At 39.7% G+C, this 27,090-nt stretch overlaps 1 protein-coding gene across 1 annotated transcript; it reads right to left on the bottom strand.

The window, feature by feature from the left end:
* Positions 1–73: 73 nt before the first annotated feature.
* Positions 74–27,090, bottom strand: senp3b (SUMO specific peptidase 3b). The gene is made up of 12 exons (XM_044022502.1): positions 26,775–27,090; positions 23,117–23,242; positions 21,715–22,446; positions 21,072–21,185; positions 18,312–18,423; positions 18,034–18,181; positions 13,939–13,986; positions 9,445–9,522; positions 6,672–6,809; positions 4,565–4,648; positions 4,353–4,403; positions 74–1,452 (listed from the first exon to the last, which is right to left on the bottom strand). Exons 2-12 carry the CDS (start codon positions 23,202–23,204, stop codon positions 1,342–1,344), a joined length of 1,704 nt encoding a protein of 567 aa, XP_043878437.1. The 5' UTR covers positions 23,205–23,242; positions 26,775–27,090; the 3' UTR covers positions 74–1,341.

Genomic DNA, 27,090 nt, shown 5'->3' with positions numbered 1-27,090 from the left:
ATGTGGAAACATACATAACATGAGAGCATAGGCAGCACAGGCTAAATCACCTGCATCAATGAAATGCACAGACTTGTTTGCCATGTGTTTTTATTTTTAGCGACCATAACGCATTGTAGAAGATATATAAAACTGTCAACTCTGTTGCTTTAACTCCGGTTTGAAAAAGACAAAACAAAAAAAATAAAAACACAGCTATCAACAAATTTGTTGTCCGTTGTAAAAAGAAGAGGAGGGTACTGTCACTCGACTGTGGACATGCTTCATCAATTGTGTCGCTGTTATAGTCCACAACAAAATGGCTCACAAACTTTCAAAGACACTAGCCAGAGGACCTCGTCTTGTACCTACACTGAAAGCAACACAAATTAGTAGTCCTCCTTTTAACACCATTTCTTTAAAGCAATAAGCATATCAATACGTTTACTGACAAAGATAAAACATTGAAAAAAAGATAAATGTTGTGTAAAGACCCCCTCCCATTTTCAGGCCAGTGTCACTGTGGCTTGTTTTGAGGGGGGAGGTGTGATCGACAGACGCAGATCCAGTCTCTCTCACAAGGATGTTCCATTTGTGTGACTGGGAGAGGAGTGATGGAGGAAGGCGGAGGAAGTTTCTGGTGTTCCATGGTTGTTCGTTCTGTTGTTAAATTGCAATTTCCCTCAGAAAAAAAATATCAGAGTAGCTCATCGTTACTGGTTTAAATCCATCTCGTCAGCTTGCTGGGAAATGAATGGAATCAGAAATATGACGCTGCACTACTGGCAAACATTATCTGACTGACACTGGACATTAGCAATGGAACACAACTGGATGGATGAGAGGTGTGGAAATGTCACAACAAGCTGACAGGCTGGTCCAAATCACTGCTGTCTGCTAATACAACCTCTGCTCTCAGTACTCAGACATCTTACGTTTAAGTCATAGTCATGTTGGACTGTTGTAAATACTTAAGTAGCCTCAATTATATTTTTCTATGCTGCCACTTGAAAATCACAGACCTAAAAAAGGATGGATGATTAGCACATTTCCAAAATGGAAGCTAGTCTTGGCCTCTGTCAACCACATAGGAATAACCATGGTGGGCAGTAAATCAGAGTTTTCAAAGAGTGAAGGAGAGAGGAACAGAGAAGGAAAAAAAAGTATGACAATGACTTCGCCTACAGTAGGAGTTATTTCTCTGGATATTGGCAGAGAAAAAAAAAAGTTTTTGAAAAGTTTGTTTCCACTCAGTAATTTGCTCCCCTTGCCCTCTTCTCATTAGAGATCATTGTCCCTCCCATCTTGTGTGGGTCAGGGGTGGGAGCAGGTTGAAGGTGTGGAACGTGTTGGGGTGCTAGGTCACAGGATGAGTTTGCAGTGACAGAGTTCTTTGTACATTTGTCTCCTCAGCCGGGGCATGTCCTGCTGGCCGAAGCTGAATGGCTGCCCTAGTGCCAGACACTTGCAGTACTGTGGGGTTGTGAGGGAGACATGAGAGAAAATTAATTTTAGGTCCACATGAACAACACATTCACAACACTTTTGTGTAAAAGTGCATTCTAAATGCACACGACAACAGCCAGTGGGTGTGTTTCTACATTATTGAGCCACCAGCTCTGAAGATGCTCAGGTTATAACAGGGGAACTGTTTACAACCATTTGTCAGTGAGCTGAACATGTAAGGCTGTTTCCATCATGACATGGTTCGGTTTGGAACGGTACGGTATGGTTTGGAATGGTAAAGCCCTGGGTCAGGCATAGAAATTTTGATTTTGAATGTACACACAGGGCCGGCTCTTGTCATAGGCGATATAGGCGGTCGCCTAGAGCGCCATCTGCTGGAGGGGCGCCACAAGACAAAAAAAAAAAAAAATTTAAAACAATGAAAATAAAAATGATTTTCTATTCCCAGTCGCCCTCATTTGTGTGTTCTCTCTTGAAAATAATAAATATTAATAAATGAATAAACAATAATGTTCCTAAAATATGGTGCTGCTGAATCACATGACGGGTGACCTCAGGGTCAGAGCAGGGATCAGAGGTACTTGAAAGTTGTTTGCTGTTGTTGTTCAAATTAAACATGTGTGATTGTTCATTTGGCTGGTGTAATTCGTGTGTGTGTGTGTGAGTGTTGGGGGGGGGGCACCGGAGAGCAATCTCGCCTAGGGCACAAAATTAGGTAGAGCCGCCCTGTGTACACACATATACACATATACATATATACACACACATATATGTATATATATATATATATATATATATATATATATATATATATATATATATACACACACACACATATATATATATATACACACACACACACACACATATATACACACACATACACACACACACACACATATACACACACACACACACACACACATATACACACACACACACACATATATATATATATATATATATATATATATATATATATATATATATATATATATATATATATACATATATATATATATATATATATACACACACACACACACATATATGTATGTATATATATATATTAATATATATACACATATACAGTGCCTTGTGAAAGTATCCGGCCCCCTTGAACTTTTCAACCTTTTGCCAAATTTGAGGCTTCAAACATAAAGATGTAAAATTTAAATTTTTTGTCAAGAATCAACAACAAGTGGGACTCAATCGTAAGTGGAACCAAATTTATTGGATAATTTATACTTTTTTAACAAATAAAAAACTGAAAAGTGGGGCATGCAATATTATTCGGCCCCCTTGCGTTTATACTTTGTAGCGCCACCTTTTGCTGCAATTACAGCTGCAAGTCGCTTGGGATGCGTCTCTATCAGTTTTGCACATCGAGAGACTGGAATTCTTGCCCATTCTTCCTTGCAAAACAGCTCGAGCTCAGTGAGGTTGGATGGAGAGCGTTTGTGAACAGCAGTCTTCAGCTCTTTCCACAGATTCTCGATTGGATTCAGGTCTGGACTTTGACTGGGCCATTCTAACACCTGGATACGTTTATTTGTGAACCATTCCATTGTAGATTTGGCTTTATGTTTAGGATCATTGTCCTGTTGGAAGATAAATTTCCGTCCCAGTCTCAGGTCTTTTGCAGACTCCAACAGGTTTTCTTCCAGAATGGTCCTGTTTTTGGCTCCATCCATCTTCCCATCAATTTTAACCATCTTCCCTGCCCAAACCATGACGCTGCCGCCACCATGTTTGACAGTGGGGATGGTGTGTTCAGGGTGATGCTTGTGTTGCTTTTACGTCAAACATATCGTTTAGCATTGTGGCCAAAAAGTTCAATTTTGGTTTCATCTAACCAGAGCACCTTCTTCCACATGTTTGGTGTGTCTCCCAGGTGGCTTGTGGCAAACATTAAACAAGACTTTTTATGGATTTCTTTGAGAAATGGCTTTCTTCTTGCCACTCTTCCATTAAGGCCAGAGTGACCATGGGCCTCTTGGCTGAATCTCTGATCAGTCTTCTCCTTGTTCGAGATGAAAGTTTGGAGGGACGGCCGGGTCATGGATTTGCAGATTTGCAGTGGTCTGATACTCCTTCCATTTCAATATGATTGCTTGCACAGTGCTCCTTGCAATGTTTAAAGCTTGGGAAATCTTTTTGTATCCAAATCCAGCTTTAAACTTCTCCACAACAGTATCTCGGACCTGCCTGGTGTGTTCCTTGGTCTTCATGATGCTCTCTGTGCTTTAAACAGAATCCTGAGACTATCACAGAGCAGGTGTATTTATACAGAGACCTGATTACACACAGGTGGATTCTATTTATCATCATCAGTCATTTAGGACAACATTGGATCATTCAGAGATCCTCACTGAACTTGAAAGTAAAGGGGACGAATAATATTGCATGCCCCACTTTTCAGTTTTTTATTTGTTAAAAAGGTATAAATCATCCAATTAATTTCGTTCCACTTCACGATTGTGTCCCACTCGTTGATTCTTGACAAAAAATTTCAATTTTATAACTTTATGTTTGAAGCCTCAAATGTGGCAAAAGGTTGAAAAGTTCAAGGGGGCCGGATACTTTCACAAGGCACTGTATATATATGTATACACACACACACACACACACACACATCCATGTATATATATAAATATATATACATATATAAATATATACATATACACACATATACATATATATATATTTATATATTACCATTACATTACCCAGCCCTATTTTTAGGTATTACAGATATATCTTCACATCTCACCTTACATTATAAGTAATAAGAGATACACTTATTGCTTTTTTACAGCTTCTTTTATTTCTTAACAGTTAAAACCCAATATTGTGCTAAGCCCTACAGTAGATGTGTTGAATATGGTTTAAAAGCTGACACTCACCTGTAGCACAAAAGCTCCACAGTCGCTGTCATTGTTCTGACGACCCACATTCTGCAATGTACAATGGCACAGTTGATGAAACAATAGTGAGGCCAATAGGGATGTGGTTTACAATGACAGCAAGCAGAAATATTATAACATTACATTTTCTTTCTTGAAAGAGCTTCGTCACTTGGTCAAGTCAGGATAGAAAAAAACACAATCTATCTCACCATTTTAAAAAAGCCTTTCCATCCCGTCAAAAAGTCTTGTTGGTCTTTTTTGATGGCCTCTGCTTGCAGATACTTAAAAATGTGCTGTGAACGACAAAAGATTCAATGTGAAGACAAATATGAATAAAGCAAACCAACACAGTGACCTAAGTGTATGCAGTGTGATAAAGTGAATGGTGTACAAAGTCTGTAGAAAATCACTCAGCTGTAACTGCTACCACAGGGGCTTCTACTGAATGAAGGGCCTGAATATTTATTTTTTCCTTTTTTTTCTATGGTGTCACATTTATGTCAAAAGTCATGAGAGCAGTAAAACACGCTGACGAACGAATAATATTACTGCATGCACGCAGATATTAAGATATGCCCACGTAATATAGGTCCTTGCACGCATAGTATAAATAAAAGCAATAAATACAAGTTAATGTATGCTGCATGCAAGATCATGATGAAAGCAGATCCTTAGGTTTATAGCTAACAATGATTTTTCAGAATTATTTAAAAATTGGTGATGACAACTTTGATTGGATTTTTTTACAGACAATTTAAATGTAAAGTTGTCTTTATGAAATAGATGTTATTTTATGAAACCATTAAATTCCTTTGATATGGATATTTATACATTTTTAAGCACTTATTTTTAGGGATGCACGATATATCGGCATTAATATTGTTATCGGCCGATGTTCGTCATTTTTTAACATATCGGCATCGGCCAATGAGTAAAACTGTGCCGATTTTAACAACCGATGTTTATACCCGTCTAATTGCTGTTTGTGTATGTGTGTCGGGAAGGGGAGGCCATGCGGCATCGTTTGCAATAAATATATATCTGGTTTCCATGAATACTGGCAAGTTTGATTAAGTATTTTAACATCTTTTCTTTTATTATGGCAGCTCTTAGTAGAGCTTGTCAGGTATTGTTTCTCATATCTGTTGTGTAGTTTTATTGTTAAGGGAAGTGGTTGTTGTTGCCGGGAGGAAGAGTTGTTGACTTTATTTACGTACCCCGTATAGAAGCCCTTATCTCGGTTACAGTAACTTTGGCAGGGTATTATTTTTATTTATGTTCATGTTTGTAATTTATGATCCAAACTTTCTCACAGGAGTTTAGTGAGTTGAGGGAGTTAAACTGTACTTTAATTTAGTTACACACTTGCTACAAGTGGTAAATGTTTCTAAAAACCTTTACTTGTAGTTGGTTACTTGTGTCTTATGTGACCTTGTTATTTGGAGGTAAAACATGTTTTGAAAATAAAGGAAGACATTCAAAAATTCAGCTTACATGATTTTCATTCTGTACAAACTTTTATCATCTCAGAGACTTTTTTTTAAAAACATGTATCGATATCGGCCATAGCAGCAATATTAATACCGGATATTGGTATTGGCGGAAATAGTCATATCGGTGCATCCCTACTTATTTTTGCAGTTTGACACTGTAACCTTTTGCTGAGGACAGCCGAAATTCTACATATTTAGGCGACAGTGCTGGTCTTTTAACAAATTGCAGTGAAATTGTACAAATATATGTGAAATTCATTTCATGATTATACACAGATCCTAATTGAACTTTCAAAGTCTTTAAAAAATAATGTATGTCTTTATTTTAATGCAAACTATGACTTTTCCAAAAGTGGAATGTTCGTATCGTATCGGTTGCATTTGGTTGCAAATTCACATAAAAAAATATTTAAATTGTTACCAGCTTCAAATACTGCATATAACAACGTAAGAAAATGTAGGAATTATTTTTATTATTCTTCGGAACAATTTAACACAGAAAAAACCTTATGGTCAGAATCAGATCCACCTTAATAAACCATGTTTATCACACACGTTTTTTAAGAAACCACTCTTGCCATTTCAAAATGGCTCATGCGTTAGCCCAACCCGCTAACAATTGAAACCAATTTCCTAAAACAATAAACATCTTTTGATTTTTTTTTTGTCTGAACATTAACTATGACTCTCACAAACCCATTCAATAACAACTTTTAAGGTAAATCTCACTCCTGGTACAGACAGTTTGCTTTGCTGACATTTCATCTATATACACTCGTATAAATCTACTAGTTTCACGGTTTGCCATGACTGTCAGTCCTACCTTTGGGCAGCGTCTGTTGAGGGTCCGCTGAGAGTCAAAATAAGTGATGGCTCGACGAGGAATGTCAACGCTGACCAGTGACCAGTGGACCTCTAGATGGATGGGGATAAACAACAGATCCTTCTGGAAGATGTCGACCTGATACAAGGAGACATGATTGCATTCATAAAAACAACTTTTACTTTGACCACAAATCAACAAAAAATATAAAATGAATCTAGCAACATATAAATATGGTCTGAACAGGGCTCCAGATAACTTTTCGCATTGGTGGCACTGGTGCTGCTAACATTTTTTTATTTAGGTGCACCCAAAATGCCTTTTGTCATTTCATTCAGACTTATGTAAACTATTGTAAACAAGAATAAGGGGCTGTACACATGAGAACAAGTTAATGTTTTATCACCATGGAAAATCAGAGATGGAGATGTTGAGCATGCACATTATGCATGTGTGCTGTGTACAAACTTTCTTTTTTAAGTAAATCTTTATTTGAATAAGTATACATTACAATGTATAGAATGAGCCAAGTCAGAGTGAGTAAGGAAAGAAAATAAAAGTTATCAGAGAAAATAGATCAAAGAAAATACAAATACAAAAAGAGACGCCAACGAATGCTAGTGCAAGAGAGAAGTGGGACATTGTTTTCTCAAATCAACATATTGGTTGTATACACAAAAAAGCAAGGGTGGCGTTTTGAAATTTTCCCTCTCTGGGACCCATCTTTTGAAAACTTTCAGGACAAGGGGTCTCAGGACCTCTGCTGGGTTGGGATTTTTAAATCCCATCTATGGTCCAGCAACTTTCAAGCATTCAAGAAACAAAAAAAACCCACGATTTGAATATTCGACAGGACTATTCATGGAATATTCAAATTTTCGAAGTGACGCATTTAAAGACCCACGCAGGATCTACAGCGTGTTGAGCTGAGAAGAGCAGCTTCAAGAAATCTCTTACATTTCATCAAATCTGCAAGCACACCGAAATAGATGCACCTCAAATAAGATAGTCATTGGAGTAGAAATGTTTTTTATTTTTATTCGTGGAATCATTGATAAAACATTTTTCCATTTTGTATCTTTTTAATAAGATTAAGTATTGTCACATTTACTGATTGGCTTTTTGTAATCAGACTAATGATGTAGTATTGGTGCTCATACCTAACATCTACAGTTGTGCTCATAAGTTTACATACCCTGGGAGAATTTATGATTTCTTGGCCATTCTTCAGAGAATATGAATGATAACACAAAAACCTTTCTTCCGCTCATGGTTAATGGTTGGGTGAAGCTATTTATTGGCAAACAACTGTGTTTACTCTTTTTAAATCAAAATGACAAAAGAAAGTACCCAAATGACCCTGATCAAAAGTTTACATACCCCAGTGACTTTGACCTGATAACATGCACAAAAGTTGACACAAACAGGTTTGAATGGTTAATCAAGGTTCCCATCCTTTCCTGTGACCTGTTTGGTTGTAATTAGTGTGTGTGTATAAAAGGTCAGTGAGTTTCTGGGCTTCTGACAGACCATTGCATCTTTCATCCATGTTTCTGGATTCTTAGTCATGGGGAAAGCAAAGGAATTGTCAAAGGATCTGCGAGAAAAGGTAATTGAACGGCATAAAACAGAAAAGGGGTATAGAAAGATATCCAAGGAATTGAGAATGCCAATCAGCAGTGTTCAAACGCTGATTAAGAAGTGGAAAATGAGGGATTCTGTTGAAACCAAACCGGTAGACCAGCAAAGATTTCAGCCACAACTGCCGGGAAAATTGTTCGAGATGCAAAGAAAAATCCACAAATAACTTCAGCTGAAATACAGGACTCTCTGAAAAATTGTGGTGTGGCTGTTTCAAGATGCACAATAAGGAGGCACTTGAAGAAAAATGGGCTGCATGGTCGAGTCGCCAGAAGAAAGACAGAGAGACAAGCCTCAAAACTTATGGAACAAAGTAATTTGGAGTGATGAGACCAAAATTTAACTTTTTGGCCACAACCATAAACATTACATTTGGAGAGGAGTCAACAAGGCCTATGATGAAAGGAACACCATTCCTACTGTCAAACACGGAGGTGGATCACGGATGTTATAGGGATGTGTGAGCTACAAAGGCACAGGAAACTTGTCCAAAATTGATGGCAAGATGAATGCAGCATGTTATCAGAAAATACTGAAGGAAAATTTGCACTCATCAGCCTGGAAGCTGCGCATAGGACGTTTTTGGACATTCCAACATGACAATGATCCAAAACACAAGGCCAAGTTGACCTGTCATTGGCTACAGCAGAACAATGTGAAGGTTCTGGAGTGGCCATCTCAATCTCCTGACCTCAATATCATTGAGATCTCAAACGTGCAGTTCATGCAAGACAGCCCAAGAACTTACAGGAACTGGAGGCTTTTTGCCAAGAAGGATGGGCAGCTTTGCCATCTGAGAAAATAAAGAACCTTATCCACAACTACCACAAAACACTTCAAGCTATCATTGATGTTAAAGGGGGCAATACACGGTATTAACAACTGGGGTATGTAAACTTTTGATCAGGGTCATTTTGATTTAAAAAGAGTAAACACAGTTGTTTGGCAATAAATAGCTTCACCCAACCATTAACCATGAGTGGAAGAAAGGTTTTTGTGTTATCATTCATATTCTCTGAAGAATGGCCAAGAAATCATAAATTCTCCCAGGGTATGTAAACTTATGAGCACAACTGTACATATATAATAATAATAATAATAATAGCATGCACTAACACAAACACATACTTACATTTTTTGTCCACCGTTTGACTCCTTCATAACCTTTAGTCCGTAGCTTATCGTAAAAGAAGCTGTTGAAAAAGTGAACCTGAGGGAGACAGACAAAAGATTTAGTCATGAGACATGATGTGAGACTATAATGAGACAAGACCTTGTGAGTGAGCAGTGCGATATTTAAGTAACATGTGACAATTAGGGATGGGCATTTCTAGCAAAGAATGCTATTTAAATGAGTATTATTTAAATATTCTAAGCTCAAGCACATGAGAGCTAGTAAAAATAATGAAGGGTTCACTCTGTGTTTTGCTTTGGAGCAGCTAACGAGATGCATCCAAAGATCTTAGTAAATGTCATCACTTCTGCAGAATCTACAGTGTGTTGAGCTTAGAGGAGCAGCTTCAAGATGCATTTGAGAAACCTCGTAAATTGCCCATCTCTGGTATTTTCATGAGATGATTTCTTTTACAATTATGGAATAAAGAAAACGTGTTAAACCGTAATACTTTATACTACTTTAGATTCTTCAGAATATCCACATTGTATTTTCCTCAATCAGATTTATCAGGTAGTGAACTGTGGGAGTAGCATCTAATGTGTCCAAACTTTTAACAGGAACAGTTTATATTCATGTAATGGCAACATTAAGGGGCAATATAAACAAGGTCATGAGCATGGCTGTCAAATTTCCATATCCTTGTCGCTAAGACTGGCTAGCAATCAAACTTATATTCAATGTGTGCTGCAGTTTCAGTTTTCAGTTACATTTTATCAGGTTAATGTTATAAAATATATATCAGTTTAACACTATATCAGATTAAGCGGATTATGTCGCTGTTAGATAGCCTTTTCCGACTGGAAGCTTGTTTGTTTCTTTTGACCCAATGTCTTAGTTGCTTCTAGGCTTGGAGGGGTGGCACACTGTTTCTGTACCTTATTTAAATACACTTAACAGAAGTCAGGGTTTCAGACTAACATTTTTTACTAGAAGCACAGTGAACCCCAACTGAAAATGTTAGAAACACACCATAAATAGACTTGCAATGCAAATATTGAGATTTCCTCAAATAACTGTATTACTGATATTTACTTAAAAGTCGTAGAAGTGGTAGAATGGTCCCGTCTCTCAAAAAATGTGAGTTATGGAGGTCTACTTGCAAACATTAACTTGTTTTTATGGTCAAAAACCTCCTAGTTTCTGCAGAAAGAAGAAAGATTACTTCTCATCACACTGTGCCTCTTTAGCCGAGCGGTTTCTGTCTCATCATTGGTCTGCGTACCGAATCTCTTGTGATTGGCAAAACCGGAGGCATTCCCGAAATGTCGTTCCCCCCCCCCAAGAGCGAGGCTCTTTCATTGATGTATTATAAGAACTGGATCGAGCACCACACTTTTGGCTCTGTTCATTCTATGAAGTTGCTCACCCAGCGCATTTTCCAGGTTGTGCGGCCCATAAAGCATGCGCAGTAGTGTTACTCCCATAATGCCTCTCAGCAATGTGAACAAACCGTCCACATTCTCGACTTGCTTGGTGCGTCCATGAATAGCGAAATGCTATAAACCATAGATTTGTAAATGAATGGCAAAACCAACGATAGTTAATACAGTAAGCTGAAAAGTATAATGATGTAATTACAGGTTAAAATTAACAATTTAATGGTTAATTTTATTGACCGTGGCTATTATTTTATATGTGTAGTTACAGGAATAATGTTGTTTTCTTCCATTCACTGATACACTGTATGCTAATAACAGTCACATTACTCAGGGATTTTATATATTATTGTCCAAGAAAATAATGACAACACTAAGTACTTTTATGATAATTAAACATTAATGATGATTAAAAATTAACCAGTACTTCTGCACAGAAGTACTGGAAAGGTATCTAACATTTTGCCCACTCCTAACGAAAAAATTAATTCCTAAATTTTAACAGGGCTGTTGGAAAGATTGATCATTTCATACAAAATGGGCAGTATCTTGAAGTCTTTAAGTGGTTGTCTTGAATTAGTAAATCATTCTACTTAAATATAGCTCTATTTTGTCAACTCCTGGCTGTAACTAGAGTTTTACTCACCATTTTTCTTAATCACATCTAATGAAGTACAAACATTAGAGGCCTATTAAAATGCTATCATATGGACCAAAGAATTAATGAAAGCAAACATTTTCCCACAGAATATCTTCATTTTAAAATATTTACAAAAACATACACAGCAACAAACACATCTAACTGTTTTACAATATTGTCTGATTCTCTTCTTAGGTGTTATCACATCTAGCTTATCACAGCTTTGTCTGCTGGTGGTGGGAGTATTTGGGTAGAAGTATATAAGTCGTCATCACATCCTGTGTTGTTTTCCGGATATGCCAGGAGTTTCTTGATCCATCTGCCTAATATTTGGACTTTCATCCACTCTCTGACGGAGGGCCCACGGCAGGCAACCACTTTGTCCTGGGATGAGAGGCTCTCTGGGATGGATCTCTTCTGCAACTCTTCAGCAAAAGATTCTGGCTCCTTCATGACGTCAAACACCAGCCTCATCAGATCAGCCACGTAGTCTATAGAATATTACATTTAAAACAAATATTAAGTCACAAATGAATTCAGTCACTTTATTATTTTTGACCAAGATTTTAAAAATACATTGTACAAATGCTGAGAAATATTTATTTGCAAACAAAGTTAATTATTTTATGTTATAACAATTACTTTTATTTGACATGAAACAGGTTGGGCTGCAGCTTTTGATTCATGGTCACAAGCTCCAACCTCTGTAAACATGATACAGATCAATGAGCCAGGACTTCTTTTGGTTCTAAAGGTTATAATGCCACATAAGTTACTTTGTCAAATACTGTTACAGAGTTGATTACTGTGCATGTGCATTCAACTATTGTGTATTTGTGTACACACACACACAAAGTATATACACATGTACTTTTTTTCCCCTCGCAATATATTTCTTGGCTCTTCTTGTATTTTGTATGTATACTTATGTTATTGTTCAGCACAGTAAAATGTGTGATCAATATTTAATATAAATGCTGCTGTATTTATACAATGAATGTGATAATGAGTCTAGAATCTTGATTATAAGGTGTGTCACCTGTATAAAATTCCACTCTAAGAGCAAAACACAGGACCAAGCTGTGGAAGCTGACGTCTGGTAATGACATCATTTTGAGTGGAAAATGAAATTAGAAATTAATATACTAGAGACACTATTCATGATTTCTCTGCTGTCTGCTCCAATGTTACTGTCAGCTATTGAACATACTTCCCCCACAATGAGCTTTTAGCCTGTAACCATGTACACACACACACACACTTTGCTTCAACTCAAGCTGTTAGCCAGACAACATTGTGCTAACTGGGAGCAGAGACACACACTTCCCTTTTAGTCCTGTAGCAGTTAGCTGTTAGCCAGCATTAGCTCATGCTACACAGGAGAACAAACATGCACACACACAAACATATATAATTAATTAATGTTTGAAATACTTATCTCTGTCATCAAGAAATCCATCATGGATAGTTGACACTGCTCCTTCCTTCAGATTGAGTTTAGAGCAGCTTATGAAGTGTCCGCTGTTGGTTTTTACAGCAGCAACAGAACGAGCAGTTGACTTTGCTTAACAGCTCCGGATCAGGAGGAGCTGCTGCTGCTGTTCAGAGGAGTAGTCTGATCTGCTAGTTACGCAACTAGCAGGCATCTTTGAAATCCACTTGGGAGAGCTCAGGAAAACAATAAAACCCTGTGTTCGCAGCAGTGGCTATTACTTAATGAGGAAATGACGCTGATACGCAACGTTAATTGGAGTTTCCGTTCTACCTCAGATTTTACATGAATTCAGTGTCAAAATAAGATGCGTCTCTTAAAATGAACAACCAATGCTCGTTTTATCCTGCTCCATTTTTGCAATAGGCGCTGCCTTCCCTCTTTGCTTGTCAGTGTAGTGTTTAAACGGATGTCAAATGGCACCTCAATGCAAAGCATTTATGCCTTGAGGATTTTTCTATATTCCAATTACTCAAAATACTAGTAACAGTTTATATCAAAAGAACCGGCAAATACAGTTGCACAAGAGGGAGTAGATGAAAAATTTACTTGCACCACCTCATATTTTGGAAGCAAAATGAAACCATTTGGTTACAGTCTGGAGCCCAGGAGGTTAAATGTTACATAATTCTTGCAATGTTAGCTGACCTAAAAAAAGCTGCTAATAACTTTAATCTGATTTATGCTGATTTGAAAGAATAAAAAAAATATCCATCTTAAATGTCCACATCTGAGAAACCCAACACCAGTTTGTAATAAATACATTCTCAATTGAACAAGATGTTTGAAGCCTAAGATGAAAGAACATGAATCTATAACCGGGGTTATTCTTTCAAGACTCTATAAGGCTCCATTGTACACCAAATATTATACTACATATTTCACATGATACTTAATCTGAAAGTCATGTGCAAAATCTGAGCATTTTGTTATTTACTTACCTTCTCTGGCACAGAATCCATAACCAGGTCACCATACATGTTCATTATCTGAAAAGAACATGAAAGCAGGACAGTGATGATCAATGTAATTGGACATCTTCAAAAATATATTATATAAAAAACATTTCTAATCAAGGAGTCAACTGTATCCAATATCAACAAGAAAGGCCCCGGTCATACAGAGGTCCTATCGGGTCTGTGTGACATAGATATCATTACACGCAAGAAGGAGAAACTACTACTGTGACCCAGTTTACCAGCAACTTTCTCATGACTTGAGCTGAAAAGGCGGGAGACATTTGACCCATGTCGAGGGTGATTTTTAAAAAATTATTATTACATTATTGATCAATTACTAAATTAACTACTACTAACACACTACACTTGTGCTCAAACAAACATGTCCAAAACAACTCGGAGATGTTTATTGTATGTTATGAACACATTACCTGTCCAGCATAGGTTAACAGCATCAAACAGGAGTACAATATCATTTCTAATGAAATAATTTCATTGAGGTCTAACAGTGACTTATTTTTACTGGCACATTTTCAGTACAAACTTCAATTAACCACAGCCGACAATAAAAAACACAAAATACATAAATAATTATTTAAAGATGATGTCGGTCACAAGTATGAGGGGCCGTACAGGCCATAATTCCTTTTTTACCTGACACATACACTCTTTTACCTCTTACATTCACTTTTTTAGCTCTCACATTCACTAGTTTTGGCTCTCACATACACTTTGTGCGTGTGTGTAGCGTTTTTGTGTGAATGCAAGGTACAAAAAAAGTATGTGTGAGAGCGGAAGGCCTTCCGGTCATGTGACAAAAAGCAGGAACTGTGAACAGGTAGCGCGTCATGATGGCTACCTGACGGCTGGGAGAGTGCCTCAGCCAAGCTGCCGCTTTATTGAACAGTCTGCTATCTTCACCAGAAGCAATTCAGAATGTATCAAATACATCACTTCAATAACCTGCTACAACCAGACATGCCTCAGTTGACGGTGAAATCACGTCACTGTTCCCCTCTGGTCGTAGCAGTACTAACATGCCACCGATGGCCATAGGCGCCGATTTATATTTTGCCTGTGGGTGCCCAAATTATATAAATTCCATCATATAAAGATTATATAATTCTGACTATATAGGGGTGGCATGCTCACTGCTTCTGAACATCTGATTTTACAAAGAATTTCTTTGTTTTCTAATTCATGCTATATAGCCTATTTTGATGGACTCGGAAGACCGAGAGGGTGCTGTTCTATTCCGGTGGGTCAGAGGGAGAGAGAAGGTCCTGGGTCGGGAAGGAGCCGCCGCCCGTCCCTCTCTCTCCTCACATCATTTACGTCAATAGAGGGAAAATTGAATTCAGGCCGAAAGATTTATTTACAAGATTAAACTTAGTGACACCGTCTCTCTCACTCACAGACGCACGCGCGCGCGCACACACCCGGTGATGTGACACTGAACCGGCTATACAAGCACTGATGTGCATATCACGCCCACACAGCAATGGGACTTAGATGTGTTTATTCACTATACACACAGAGCTGTACTACTTTTCATTGGATAATGTGATTCCGATAGGTGCAGTTCATTTTAAAGATGCAGATTTATTTAGTGTGTTTTTTTTATTTTTTATTCTTTTGATGGCAGTTTATGCAGCTTGCCGCTCGTGTGCTGTCCCAAGTCTTTTTTTAACTGATTTACATTCAGCACGCTGCCATGTTGATGTCCTCCATTGTGTCACATTTGATGTTCATCATTGTATGTTGCCGGCACACCAGTACAATGCCATGCTAAATATCCCGCTGAGCCAGCCATTGAGCACAGCGCACTACCCACCTGCCAAGTAAAGGTACTGTTCTCAGTCTAAATGCAAGCCTGGCTTTACGGTTCCAAATCGTACCTGTTGCGGCTTCCAAACACAAACCTTTTAGCCGCTGAGAGTCTATGAGGTTTGGGTCCTCAGGTACGTAGATTTGTAACGCGCTATAGTAGATTATGATAAAGATACGCTGAGATCCAAATATGCTTAGGTGCATTTATTGTAACAAAACAGCGCAGCAAGGATGGATAAACATAAAAATGAGACTGCCGGATTAAACAGGAAAAAAGGGTGATAAAAATTCTCTCTCTCTCTCTCTCGTGCCCACCTTTACGCGCACACACACTTCCGCACCGTGCACACGCCCACTCCCAGGTGAACCACGCCCTCTGCAACACACACACACACTCTCTAACACACAGTGCTGCTCATCTTCAGCCTGTATGTCTCTTACAGTACCATACTATCCCAAACCAAACTGTACCATGATGGAAACATGCCTCTTACACAATTACTGTACCACTCCAGTATTCCACAGTGCACAAGCTGTCTGTTTTCCCTTCATTGACGCGGGGGGCATCTGACTTTCAAAATAAAAGTAATTTTGGCTTGAAAAGAGTGATATATCTTGCATTATGCGATCTTAAAATGCATATTATGAAAAAAATATATATTTGTTACCACCCACTGCCCATCTGTGTTTAGCAAATGTATTATATTTTTTTCACCTATTAGGCAGTATTTTCGTGGGTCACACGTTGGGTGCCCACAGGTAACCGACCTGGTGCAGGACTCCTTCTTGGGATAGCCACTGTTAGCAATATCTGTCAATAGCAACCCAGTACATTTGCTACTTTGTACAAACAAACAACGTATCAACATGTTAAATAAATAAACAGTTATATGTACAACTGATTCACGGTGAAGCAGTTCCGACTACAAATGGAACCATTAAAGGGGACATATTATACCCTATTTCCCCCATTAAAATAGTTCCCTGGTGTCCTAATGAACATGTCAGTGACATGCTTTGGTCAAAATACCATAAGGATGAAGAATCATAGCAGTTCAATAACCCTGCTAAACCCGCCCCTATCAGAACGCTCGGTTTTCGTGCATGGTCCCTTTATATGCAAATGAGACACAGGCAAACACACACCCACTTCTTCCAGGGGGTTTCTGATTTGTCCTCTTTACAGCGCTTTACAGCTCTATTCCTCTTCCCCTCCCTCCACTAGCTCTCTGACAATGTCAACATGTCAGCGTGCGCAGAAAACAGCGAGAGTGCCGTCACAGGTAGAGACGTCCTACATAAGGATCGAACACTGTCCAACTGTAAATTAGTTAAAAACACTTAGGAACAGCACAGCTAATCGCCAGCGAACTGCATATTGCTTCATCAGACCGGAGACCTCACCACCGCTGATCGCCACTGTGCTCCGGAGACCTCGCTACCGCTGATCGCCAGCGGCAGGCTGCATAAACTGCTGCTGTATGTTACTGTATCAGACCAGTGACTGTGCTCCGGAGACCTCGCCACCGCTGCACAGAGAGTGCAGCACCGCTGATCGCCACCGCTGATCGTCAGCGGCGAGCTGAATAAACAGCTGTTTTATGTGATTGTATCAGACTGAGTCTGTGCTCCGGTCATGGAGGACGTACTGAACAAATATGTTTAATTAGGACGTGTCAGAATGGTCAGTTATGAGCTCTGTGTGATCTTTTCTTAGCTGGCCGCAGTCTGATGTGAAGTGGTGCGAACACACGAACACACGTTTGCTGACTTTATCCGGCACATTAGCTTCATATATAAAATCCTCTGTAAAACACTGTGCTCCACTGTGCAGCCACCAACTGCACACTTGTCCCTCCGCGTTGACATAATACCGCTCTTCCTCCCTCGCCTGCACTCTCGCAGGGACAAGGTGGAGCTAAGGTGGAGCTCGCGAAGTAAACGTACTGGTGGGGCGGTAACATTCGCAGTGAAATGCACATGCTGCCGTCATAAGCACAGGGAATTCAACATCGAGCGTTTTATCGCCTATACTTACACGAAGGGGGACCACGAAAACATGACTGAGTATTCTTTTTCCACACTTTGGCGACTGGTAGGGCCTCCAGAGTCCCAAATATAAGTATTGAAATGGTTAAAAAGTTGATTTTGCATTATATGTCCCCTTTAAGTCACATGCTTTTCTTGCACAGATCTGTAAAACTGTCTTAGAGGAATAAAGGTTATTGTGTTATGAGTCAGGAATACCTGATCGTTGAGCCAGTTCTGTCCATACAGAGTTCCCAGGTCATCCATGGAGAGAACATGGCGTTTATAGTTGACTCTGAATGTTTTAGCCAAGGCTGAACCTGATGACCGCTGGAAGGATTGTATTAGGTGCTGCACCATTGCTTTCCTATTAATGAAGAACAAATAAAAAATTCCCTTGTTAGATAAATTAATCCTCTGGAGAGGGATCAGAAACTATACTGTACATTCTTTCCAGAACTGAGCAGTATTTTATGCATACAACTCATGTGTCTGACCTGTGTGGCTGTGAGAAACTCTCGCTGAAGATGTCCTGAAGCTTCTCCACGATGTCGTCCACATGAATAGGGATCAAACTGCCATACTGTTTTAGAGACTCCTCAAGAATACCTGGAGATGGAGAGCCATTATTATTATTATTATCCTCTCAATAGTGCAGAAAGGTAGTCTGTGGTGGCCATGCCATTTTCCTTTAAAAATGTTTATGTATAGCTCCTTTCTTCACGTGTAATTTGAGTATCTAATGAAGAAAGGCAAAAAGCATAAAACCGTCAACCAATATTGGCAATGCTGTGACTTTGTTTGGCTGTTTTTCTTTTTCTCCCCTAAACCAAATTTCGTAGGAATAAACCAGTGTATATGGGTATCTAGTATTGGTGGGTGGTAAAAAAAAATGTATATCATGGTATTGTTTAAATTTCCATGACATACAACATTATTTTTTTCCAATCATGAGCATGAGTGAGTGCTCCAGTGAGGGAGTCTAATCAGCATGAGGCTCTCCCACACTATTCTCCCTTTAATAAATGCCAGAGGTGTCACTTTCGAGACTGTCCTCCAACAGAACGGAACTATGGGTCGTATGCAGGAATTATGACCCATAGGTAAGTTTAGTGTTACAGTTAGGGTCAACTGTTTTAAAAACATGAAATTAGTTGATAAATATTGAACATTTTTCATGACCTACTAAAAAACTGTAACACTTTTATTCTAAACTCATAAACTTTCCTCTTATTTTAATCACTTCAGTCGGATCACACAGGAAAATAGTAATGGCAAGCACGTTCATGAGATTTTCAAAACTTCTCAACTATGCTGACTGGAAGCATGTCCTTGGCTCTGTGATAAGTCACTGCCTCAGTTATGTCTTTATAACGTTTAGATTTTTTAAATCATATTTTATTATTATTATCATATTTTATTATCATCATAATCATGTGGCACTGTTGCAGAGCACAATACACAGGGGGGTCTGTGTATCTCCACATGTAGCGGCAGATTATGTTGATTGTTCTGCCGTAAAGCATGTGTAATCCAGCGGATGTGAGCTACAAAAATGGTTCAATAAGTTTGTTGATAATAAGTAATAAGCTCTTGGTGGGTACTTTCGTTTGGCGTCATTTGTAGGCAACATTGGTAATTAGTAACCAAAAAACTGCCAGACTGGCAAGGTAATGTGTCCTTTTTTCTTTTTTTTTAACTAACATTCTCCACAATTTCAGCGCTCATTCTCGCCTCTCCTCACTCAATGTTCACATACTGTTGTTGTGAGTGAGACATGGGGAAGAGGACACCGCAACCAAACATGACTGTTCAATGACTGAATGTCACTCCAGAGGCTCTGACCACTCTACATGCTGCAAGCATGGTAGCAACTTGGTTACGAGGGTGGGACTGAGTTTGTTCATGCAACCAAACCTGCTTCGTCTATTTTTCTAGCACTTTGGTCTTGTTCCCAACGAAGTTGAGTGACTTTATGGAACGTTTTTTCTATTGATGTCGAAGTGTCTATTGCGATACATAACGTTTTTGTATTATTGCCCAGCCCTGGGCAATAGCATAAATAACAGCAATAGCTTAGTGGTGTGATCAACACGGGTTCAAATTAGACTTTAATACAAGATACCAAGCTAATTTCTTTATGTTATCGTCTGTAACTTGCTGCCTGGGCCGGTCTCTTTTTGGCCCTAACTCTAACCTCACAGGTGGGCCCTATCCTCACTAACACGTGTGTGTAGTCGAGTTGTACTTATGGGTCTTACTCTAAAAACTTAGCTGGGTAATATTCTGGGGATGGCCAAAACGACTCATGGTTACGTTTCAGGTTCTCCCTCACAGCTGCAACTCTGTCAGATTTTACTACCAGACCACACCCCCTGCACTGAACCCATCCCTCCTCCTCTCCCTCACGCTGCCGAATACTTGTCGTTTTTCAAAATCATGCATTGGGAGGAGTTAGCCTCAGATTAGTGACTCTTTAAATTAAATAAAACTAAATTAAATTAAATTTTTACTGAACAATGTGGGCTGTCTCTCATGGTCATTTTGTGTCTGCAGAAGAATGCAGCAGCTCGACTGGTCTTCAACCTACCAAAATACTCCCACACTACACCGCTCCTCCGCTCCCTTCACTGGCTTCCTGTAGCTGCTCGCATCCACTTCAAGACTCTAGTGCTTGCGTTCCATGCTACAAACGAATCCGTTCCAGCCTACATCCAGGACATGATCAAAACCTACACCCCAGCCTGCCCACTTCACAATTATATGAATTATCATGATATGGGGGTGGGGTAGTTCAGTGGAACAGAGACATCATGGTCACAAGTTCAACTCCACCCCTGGCAGGTTGTACTCAATTCCCTTGTAAGTTGCTCTGGATAAAGATGCCTGCTAAATGACATGTAATGTAATAAAACCAATGGTCTAGAATGGTCTTAAACAGGCAGTGGCATGGCAGAGGATTTGGAGAATCTTGACACCCTTACTGAATCTGTGTGAGGAAGGAGGCTCATTACAAAATGTCCCTTGACTAATGGCTCCACTACATTACATTAAAAACCAAACAATGGAAGTGAAATAACATTACCGACTGACTAACCTGACCTGACTGTTGTAGTTAGTTCATGCCTTTTGACGACATACAACTCTGGTGTTTGACAGTAGACGGTCATGGTTGTGACCAGTGTGAATCAGCAGATGTATTTGATTGACAGTGAATGCAAGTGATCCATAAGTGTAGTGAATGAAGGGATCCATACCAGTCACACAGCTCATGTGTTCTTCAGTAAGGGCCAGTTCCACTGGTTTCACCTCCACTTCCCGTCTCCCTCTGTCCTCTACTTTGTTTGGAGAGCAGCCATTAAACTGCTTATCTGTCAGTGGAGACATTATATATTCTCTAAGCAGCAGATACTGATATTTGTCACACACACACACTCACAAAACATTATACCTTAAATAGCTCAATATTCGATTTACAGAGGTATTTACACAGATATCTATTCAATATATAGAACATATATATTCTATATTATACAACTCTCAATGATCTGCATTGCGATGTGCAATGAACGTGGAATACTGAAGAGGTACAGTAATTTTATGTGAGGCATCCTCACGGAGTGTTTTCCCCAGGACATCTCTCAGTCTGTCTAAAGTGCTGACAGAAAATCTTGGGAGAAACCTTTCCAGGACTGCACAACACTTCTAATCAGGAGCAGAACTCCACAAAGTTATACAATTTCCCACATTTTCATGCTTAACAAAATCTTATTTGCAATCTGTATTGTGCAAAACACATAAATGAGCCACCCTGCTGCACTCAGAGATGTCTTTTAATGACCATCAACAGCTAAGAGTTTCTGAATATTTTGCTTATCCAAAGAAACAGAGAGTCATTACCTCTGTCAGACTCTGTGAACCTCTCATGGCTGCTGTCATCCCCGCCATCTGTGTATGGTGATCGTTGATATCTTTTTATTTTCCTCTGCTTGCCGTATAAATCATATCTTCGTACTCTCCGACCCCACCGGTGTCCCGAGAAGCCCACCCTCTGGGCATGCTGGCGCCAGCTCCTCCAGTGCTGAGTGAGTCGAAATCGAAGACCTCCATGGGATCGCAGACGCTGCCAGCGCCTGAACCTCCTCTGAGCCCTGTACCTGCTAAGGTGAGACCTCAACAGTTCTCCTTCCTCAGCCTGAGAGAGAGAATCCTCTGCAGTGACTACACCACCGTCCTCCGCCTCCTGCTGTGGTGCACAATGCTGAGTTTGAGAGTTAGAGTGCTGGGAGGAGTGGAAGGGAAAGACAGGGTGTTCCCATCCCGCCTCCGCTTGGTCTCCTTCCTCTTCCAACTCGTCCTCCTCTTCATCGTCTCCGTCTTCATCGTCATCCTCCTCCACCTCCTCCTCATTGTAATCCCAATCCTTCCCCTCGAATCCAGCTTTATCCTCCCCATCCACATTGTTTTCTTCTTCATCACCTATTGCCACAATCCCATCCATTGCATCTTCATCCTCCTCGTCGACATACTCACTTGTCCACACTTTCTCTTTCTGCCCCAGTCTTAGGTGCATGGGTCTGGGTACACTATGACCCGACACTGGAACTATGAGGTGGTCTCCGGCAATCCCACCTGAACACAAGCATGAGTCAACATGACTTACTATAGAGGCAGAGCACATTAAGGGAACACTTCACATTAGAGATGGACATGAATATCTGATTATTTGCTTGATCATTAAAAGTCAATCAGTTACTGTGCCTATTCATATATATAATATATTGAAGATTTAAAAAAACAAATGCATCTTGAAGCTGGTCCACACAGTAAATCCTGCAGAAATTATGAAATGTACCACTGTCTGTGAATGTCTTGTTAGCTGCTCCTGTTAACTCAACACAATGTGAACCCTGCATTACTTTTACTAGCTCTCATGGAGTAGAGTTTAGAATAACAAATACCATAAAATAGCTTAAAGCCAAAGGAGTCATGCTCCTGTCCACTGAATGAATTAACACAAACTATAACAATTTACTTTTTTGGCATCATTCCATATTGATATATATCGTGATATAAATCAAATAAATATTTCTGCAGGCTGGGCCATATTTTCATACCTGGATATTTTTAGCCTAAATCCCCATATATAAGATAGAGTATATGGCGATATAAAGCTGCACACAGTGATTCTCAAAAGGAGAGTGACATCACACTGTAAATACAGTGTGTGTGCCCATGAGAGCAGTGTACAAAACTATAAAGTCTGAAAATGTTACAGGGAAAAAAAGAGACAAATGCACACCTCCCCCTGTGTCGTCCTGTCCCACAGCTGTCAGACCCAGGTCTCCCTGCCAGCAGTTCTGGGCAAGGCTACCGCCACTGTCTCGCATTATCCACGGACAACCCACGACCTGCGCCAGCTCGTCGCCTATTTAAATTAGAATTAACACATTCAAAAACAATGAGAAAGGATTTTACTAGTATCATCTATGCCCAGTATAGTGTACTGAGCTCCATATGCTGCTATTTCTTTTATAATACGCAATAATAAAATAACTACATCCAAAAAGTTTATTGGGAGTTAAGTATTTTAAAAATCTTCAGAATTTTCTGCTCAGAAATAGTGCTTGGTCAATAGTAATTTTTAAAATTCAACTGATAAGACCACTGGGTTCAAGTGAGGTGTCCACAAAGCTAATTTATTTTAGTTATCAATGCTCAACCCATCCCAGTGAGACAGAGAGTGAACCAAAGGCAGGGTCAGCATGTAGGGACAGTGGAGAGAGTGCCATTGCTGATGTGAGTGATGAAAGGGTGCTGGGCAGTTAGGAATAAAATGGAAGTGACATAATTGGCATGTCAGCTCTCAGATCCGCAGCTCCCCCTCTGGAAAGGCGGATGCACCGCTAGCAATTATCAAAACATTGAGTAATGCCGTAATCCCTTTCGCATTTGATCTGGAGTCTGACCCAGAGTCAGAAGACACTGTGACAAGTGAAAGACTGCTGCAGGACGCCTGTAGCTTGGATAACGTTGTGGTTACCACGATGATAAACACACATGCAAATTAAACACGAGCGTAGCGTGTAGCTTAGCCTGTAGCCGGCTATCGCAAATGCTAAACGACAATACAAGCACACAAAGACAGTTATATACGTATTGTTGGCACTGCTCCTTCCTTTAGGTGAAGTTTGGTGCTGTGTCCTGCTTTATATTGCTACTTTCAACCATAGAAGAACTACTGTTGTTGTAGCTGCTGGGCGTATCGGTTGCACGGAACTCAGCAGCTACAACGAGAGTAGTTCTTCTACGGTTGAAAGTATGTCACCGGATGTGCCCGGACTTTAGTGCCGGGACTAGGAGGCACTGCTGTTTAGAGGAGTGGTGAAATTTGCCAGTTACGTAACTAGTCAACAGAAGTGCCGTTCTGCTTCGTACGCCTCAGGAAAACAATTAAACCCTGCACTCTCAGCAGTGGCTGAACTGATTGTTATGGACTTTTAGGGCTTCATAAACGAGGTAATGACGATTGTGATACACAAAAAAATGCAGCGTTAATTGGCACTTCCAGGCTATGGGATCTTTAAGAAAATAACAGCGCCATTATTCTTTTTCTTAGCCACCAACTGGTCACTCTCCACCTGTATCGTGTCCACCACATTTTTGTTCAAATGTCTGTTGTGATGCGTAGCGTGGGTGGGAGAACACTACGTAGTACATACATGTAAGGGGCGTCATTGAGCAGCTGAACTAGGCTTGTAGAATCACAGAGAAACAGTCGGCCTTATTAAATAGCGTTCACAAGGCAACAATAATATACCGGTATGGCAATATTGTCTCAACTACATACTCCTTTCAAAAATATACCGGTATAACTCTTACTACCGGTATATCGCACGACTCATTTACGATCAGTTTAATTCCCACAACTGAAGCTGCTCAGATTCAGTGAAAGGGGGAGGAGGAAAAAAAGAACGTAATCACCATGTGGAATGACACAAAATAGTTTCTCTGTGCCAGACTGGATCCAGCATCAGCGCGCACAGAAACTGGCTTCTACATATGACGATTACTGTACATACAAATCAAATTCGACAAACAACCCTCTGTCTAACAACGTCCAACCCTCGAACCATAACCTTATGGCAACAGTGGATAACTCATAAATGGAGGATAGCCTACGGAATATTTTTCCCCAAACCCACTGTGCACAGGAGGAGCAGCACTTAGTGTGCGCTGATGTGGAGAAACAACATTGCCCTTCTGCATTTACAGCCACATACTGTCTTTTCTGACATTAGTGATGACAACACTGTATAAAAACTTTTTTGTGCCTCGATTTTAACTTCTGTATCTTCTCTGTGTTTGCCAAGATTTTCTGGACACTCCTGATCAATGAATATTAATCTGGTGTTTTTATGGTTTATAAGTATTTATGGTCAAGTATGAGCGTTATCTGGAGCCTGCAAAAGCTGCACCGCATTACGACTTGATTGTGATTTATAAAGAGAAACTGACTTGGGACGCGTGTGCATGGTTTTATAAATCCCAATATTTATTTACGTAAGCACTCTCTGTATTTCATAGGTACACCAACTTTTCAGGCATACAGTTTTATAAATGAGGGCCCTGTGCATGTTGGTGGTTGTTTTGAATGTCCTCTATTTGTAGACTATCTTCCGGACAATGGCAGATTTTTGTTTCAACTGAAAACCTTTACTTGGTAAGTGGGGTGTGGGCGGTGCCCGAAGGCCTTGTCAGCGTCATACACAGCATGAAGTTACAGTATATCAGTGCGACGACAACAAATGTGACACTGCAGACAACAACACAATAGACAACAATGGAGGACATCCAACACATCTTTTTTTCCCTGCTCGGCTTGTGGCCGTTTGTCTCAACTAGGTGTCAAGATTGGTATGAGAAAAGACTGCGCAAGAGAGATAAATTTTTCTTTTACCCAAGAGAAGGTATGGAAAAAAATGTAATGTTGTGGACAAGGTTTTTTTTTGGTACTATTCCTAATAGAAATGCAAAAAATATGTACCGTTCCATACCGAACCATTCCACTCAGTGGAAAGGCTATACAATGTTATTCCATTTGTACTAACAAAAGCCTCTTGAATGAGAGGTGAAACAAAAAGCACATCCAGTTATCTATATCTATAAGAACACATGATAGAATATAAAGTTAAAAGTACAACTTAAGACTCCGATACATGGATTATATTCTATAATCTAATTTCAGCTCTTTGAGTCATAATAGTATCGAATTATTATCACCCCTACTCAATTAGAGTCCAGCAAGTGGCACAACTACTTTACCATGAAGCATACCTGAAGCTGTATTCATAAGTATGACTTCAATTCACAAAAACACTGGCTGCACCGTCGACTAACAATCGACTCAACGCCGGTACTCTTGTTACCATGTGCATCTGGTGGTCACAGTGCAATTTAGCTTGCTAGCTTCACTTAGTGATTTCAAGGTTGCAAAGCCCAATAATGCAAGTACCGCCTAACTAACCAGCCGGGTAAATTTAATCATTTTGAACAGTTAACTATGACGTGGAACATTTGCATGAGAGAATCGTGGAGAACAGCAACTCCACAAAGAAGACAGTTATTGCCGATGCAGGAAATAGTCCTAACCGGGGCTAGCTTATATGCGATTAGCATTAGCCACACCAACGTCACTCTTCCACCACTTAAACAAAATAAAATGCACACAGACTGAAATACGTATTCAGCAAGTAACCTTACAAATGCAAAACCACAACACAAGTATTATAGACAGCCTAAAATAAGCAGCCGTTGTTATTTTTCTTTTCGGCGCTAACATATTAGCTCATTAGCCATGTCGTGAGCTAGCAAAGCGTTAGTTAGCAGCAGCTAAATAAACCGCTTGCTCTCAGTTGTCCTTTTTAAAGATGCTTGTTGTGTTGCATGTGTATACTTACCGTTAACCTGCAGGTTTATACGAGTGTGTCCAGCTGCGTCTGACTCAAAGTCGGGCGTATTTAATGTGATACGGTTTTCGAACCAAAACAATGCTAATTGGTGTAACACATTGAATGAAGTCAGGTGTGGAGCAGCCAGATGTCACCTCCGCATTGGAGAAAGACGCCGATACTCGTCAGAAACGGTGGCGCTCGATCGACCGCGGGCGTGAAAACGGCAGGAAGAATGTGTGTATGTAAAGTAAAATATTACAATAAGGTCTGTAGCTTTGAGCCGCCCGACCGCTGCAAAATTTTCGCTCCTGAGTCGAATCAG

Source organism: Solea senegalensis, linkage group LG3 (genome assembly GCF_019176455.1).
Source record: "Solea senegalensis isolate Sse05_10M linkage group LG3, IFAPA_SoseM_1, whole genome shotgun sequence".
NCBI lineage: Eukaryota > Metazoa > Chordata > Actinopteri > Pleuronectiformes > Soleidae > Solea > Solea senegalensis.
This window is presented reverse-complemented; position numbering and strand designations above follow the sequence as displayed.

Excerpts from the sequence above, each read along its gene's own strand:
- senp3b (XM_044022502.1), bottom strand. The coding sequence starts at position 23,204 with ATGCGAGACAGTGGCGGTAGCCTTGCCCAGAACTGCTGGCAGGGAGAC. Across the intron at positions 18,182-18,311 it reads AGTTTCTCACAGCCACACAG|GAAAGCAATGGTGCAGCACC; the intron begins GTCAGACACATG and ends CTTCATTAATAG. Across the intron at positions 4,404-4,564 it reads GGAAAGGCTTTTTTAAAATG|AATGTGGGTCGTCAGAACAA; the intron begins GTGAGATAGATT and ends TGTACATTGCAG.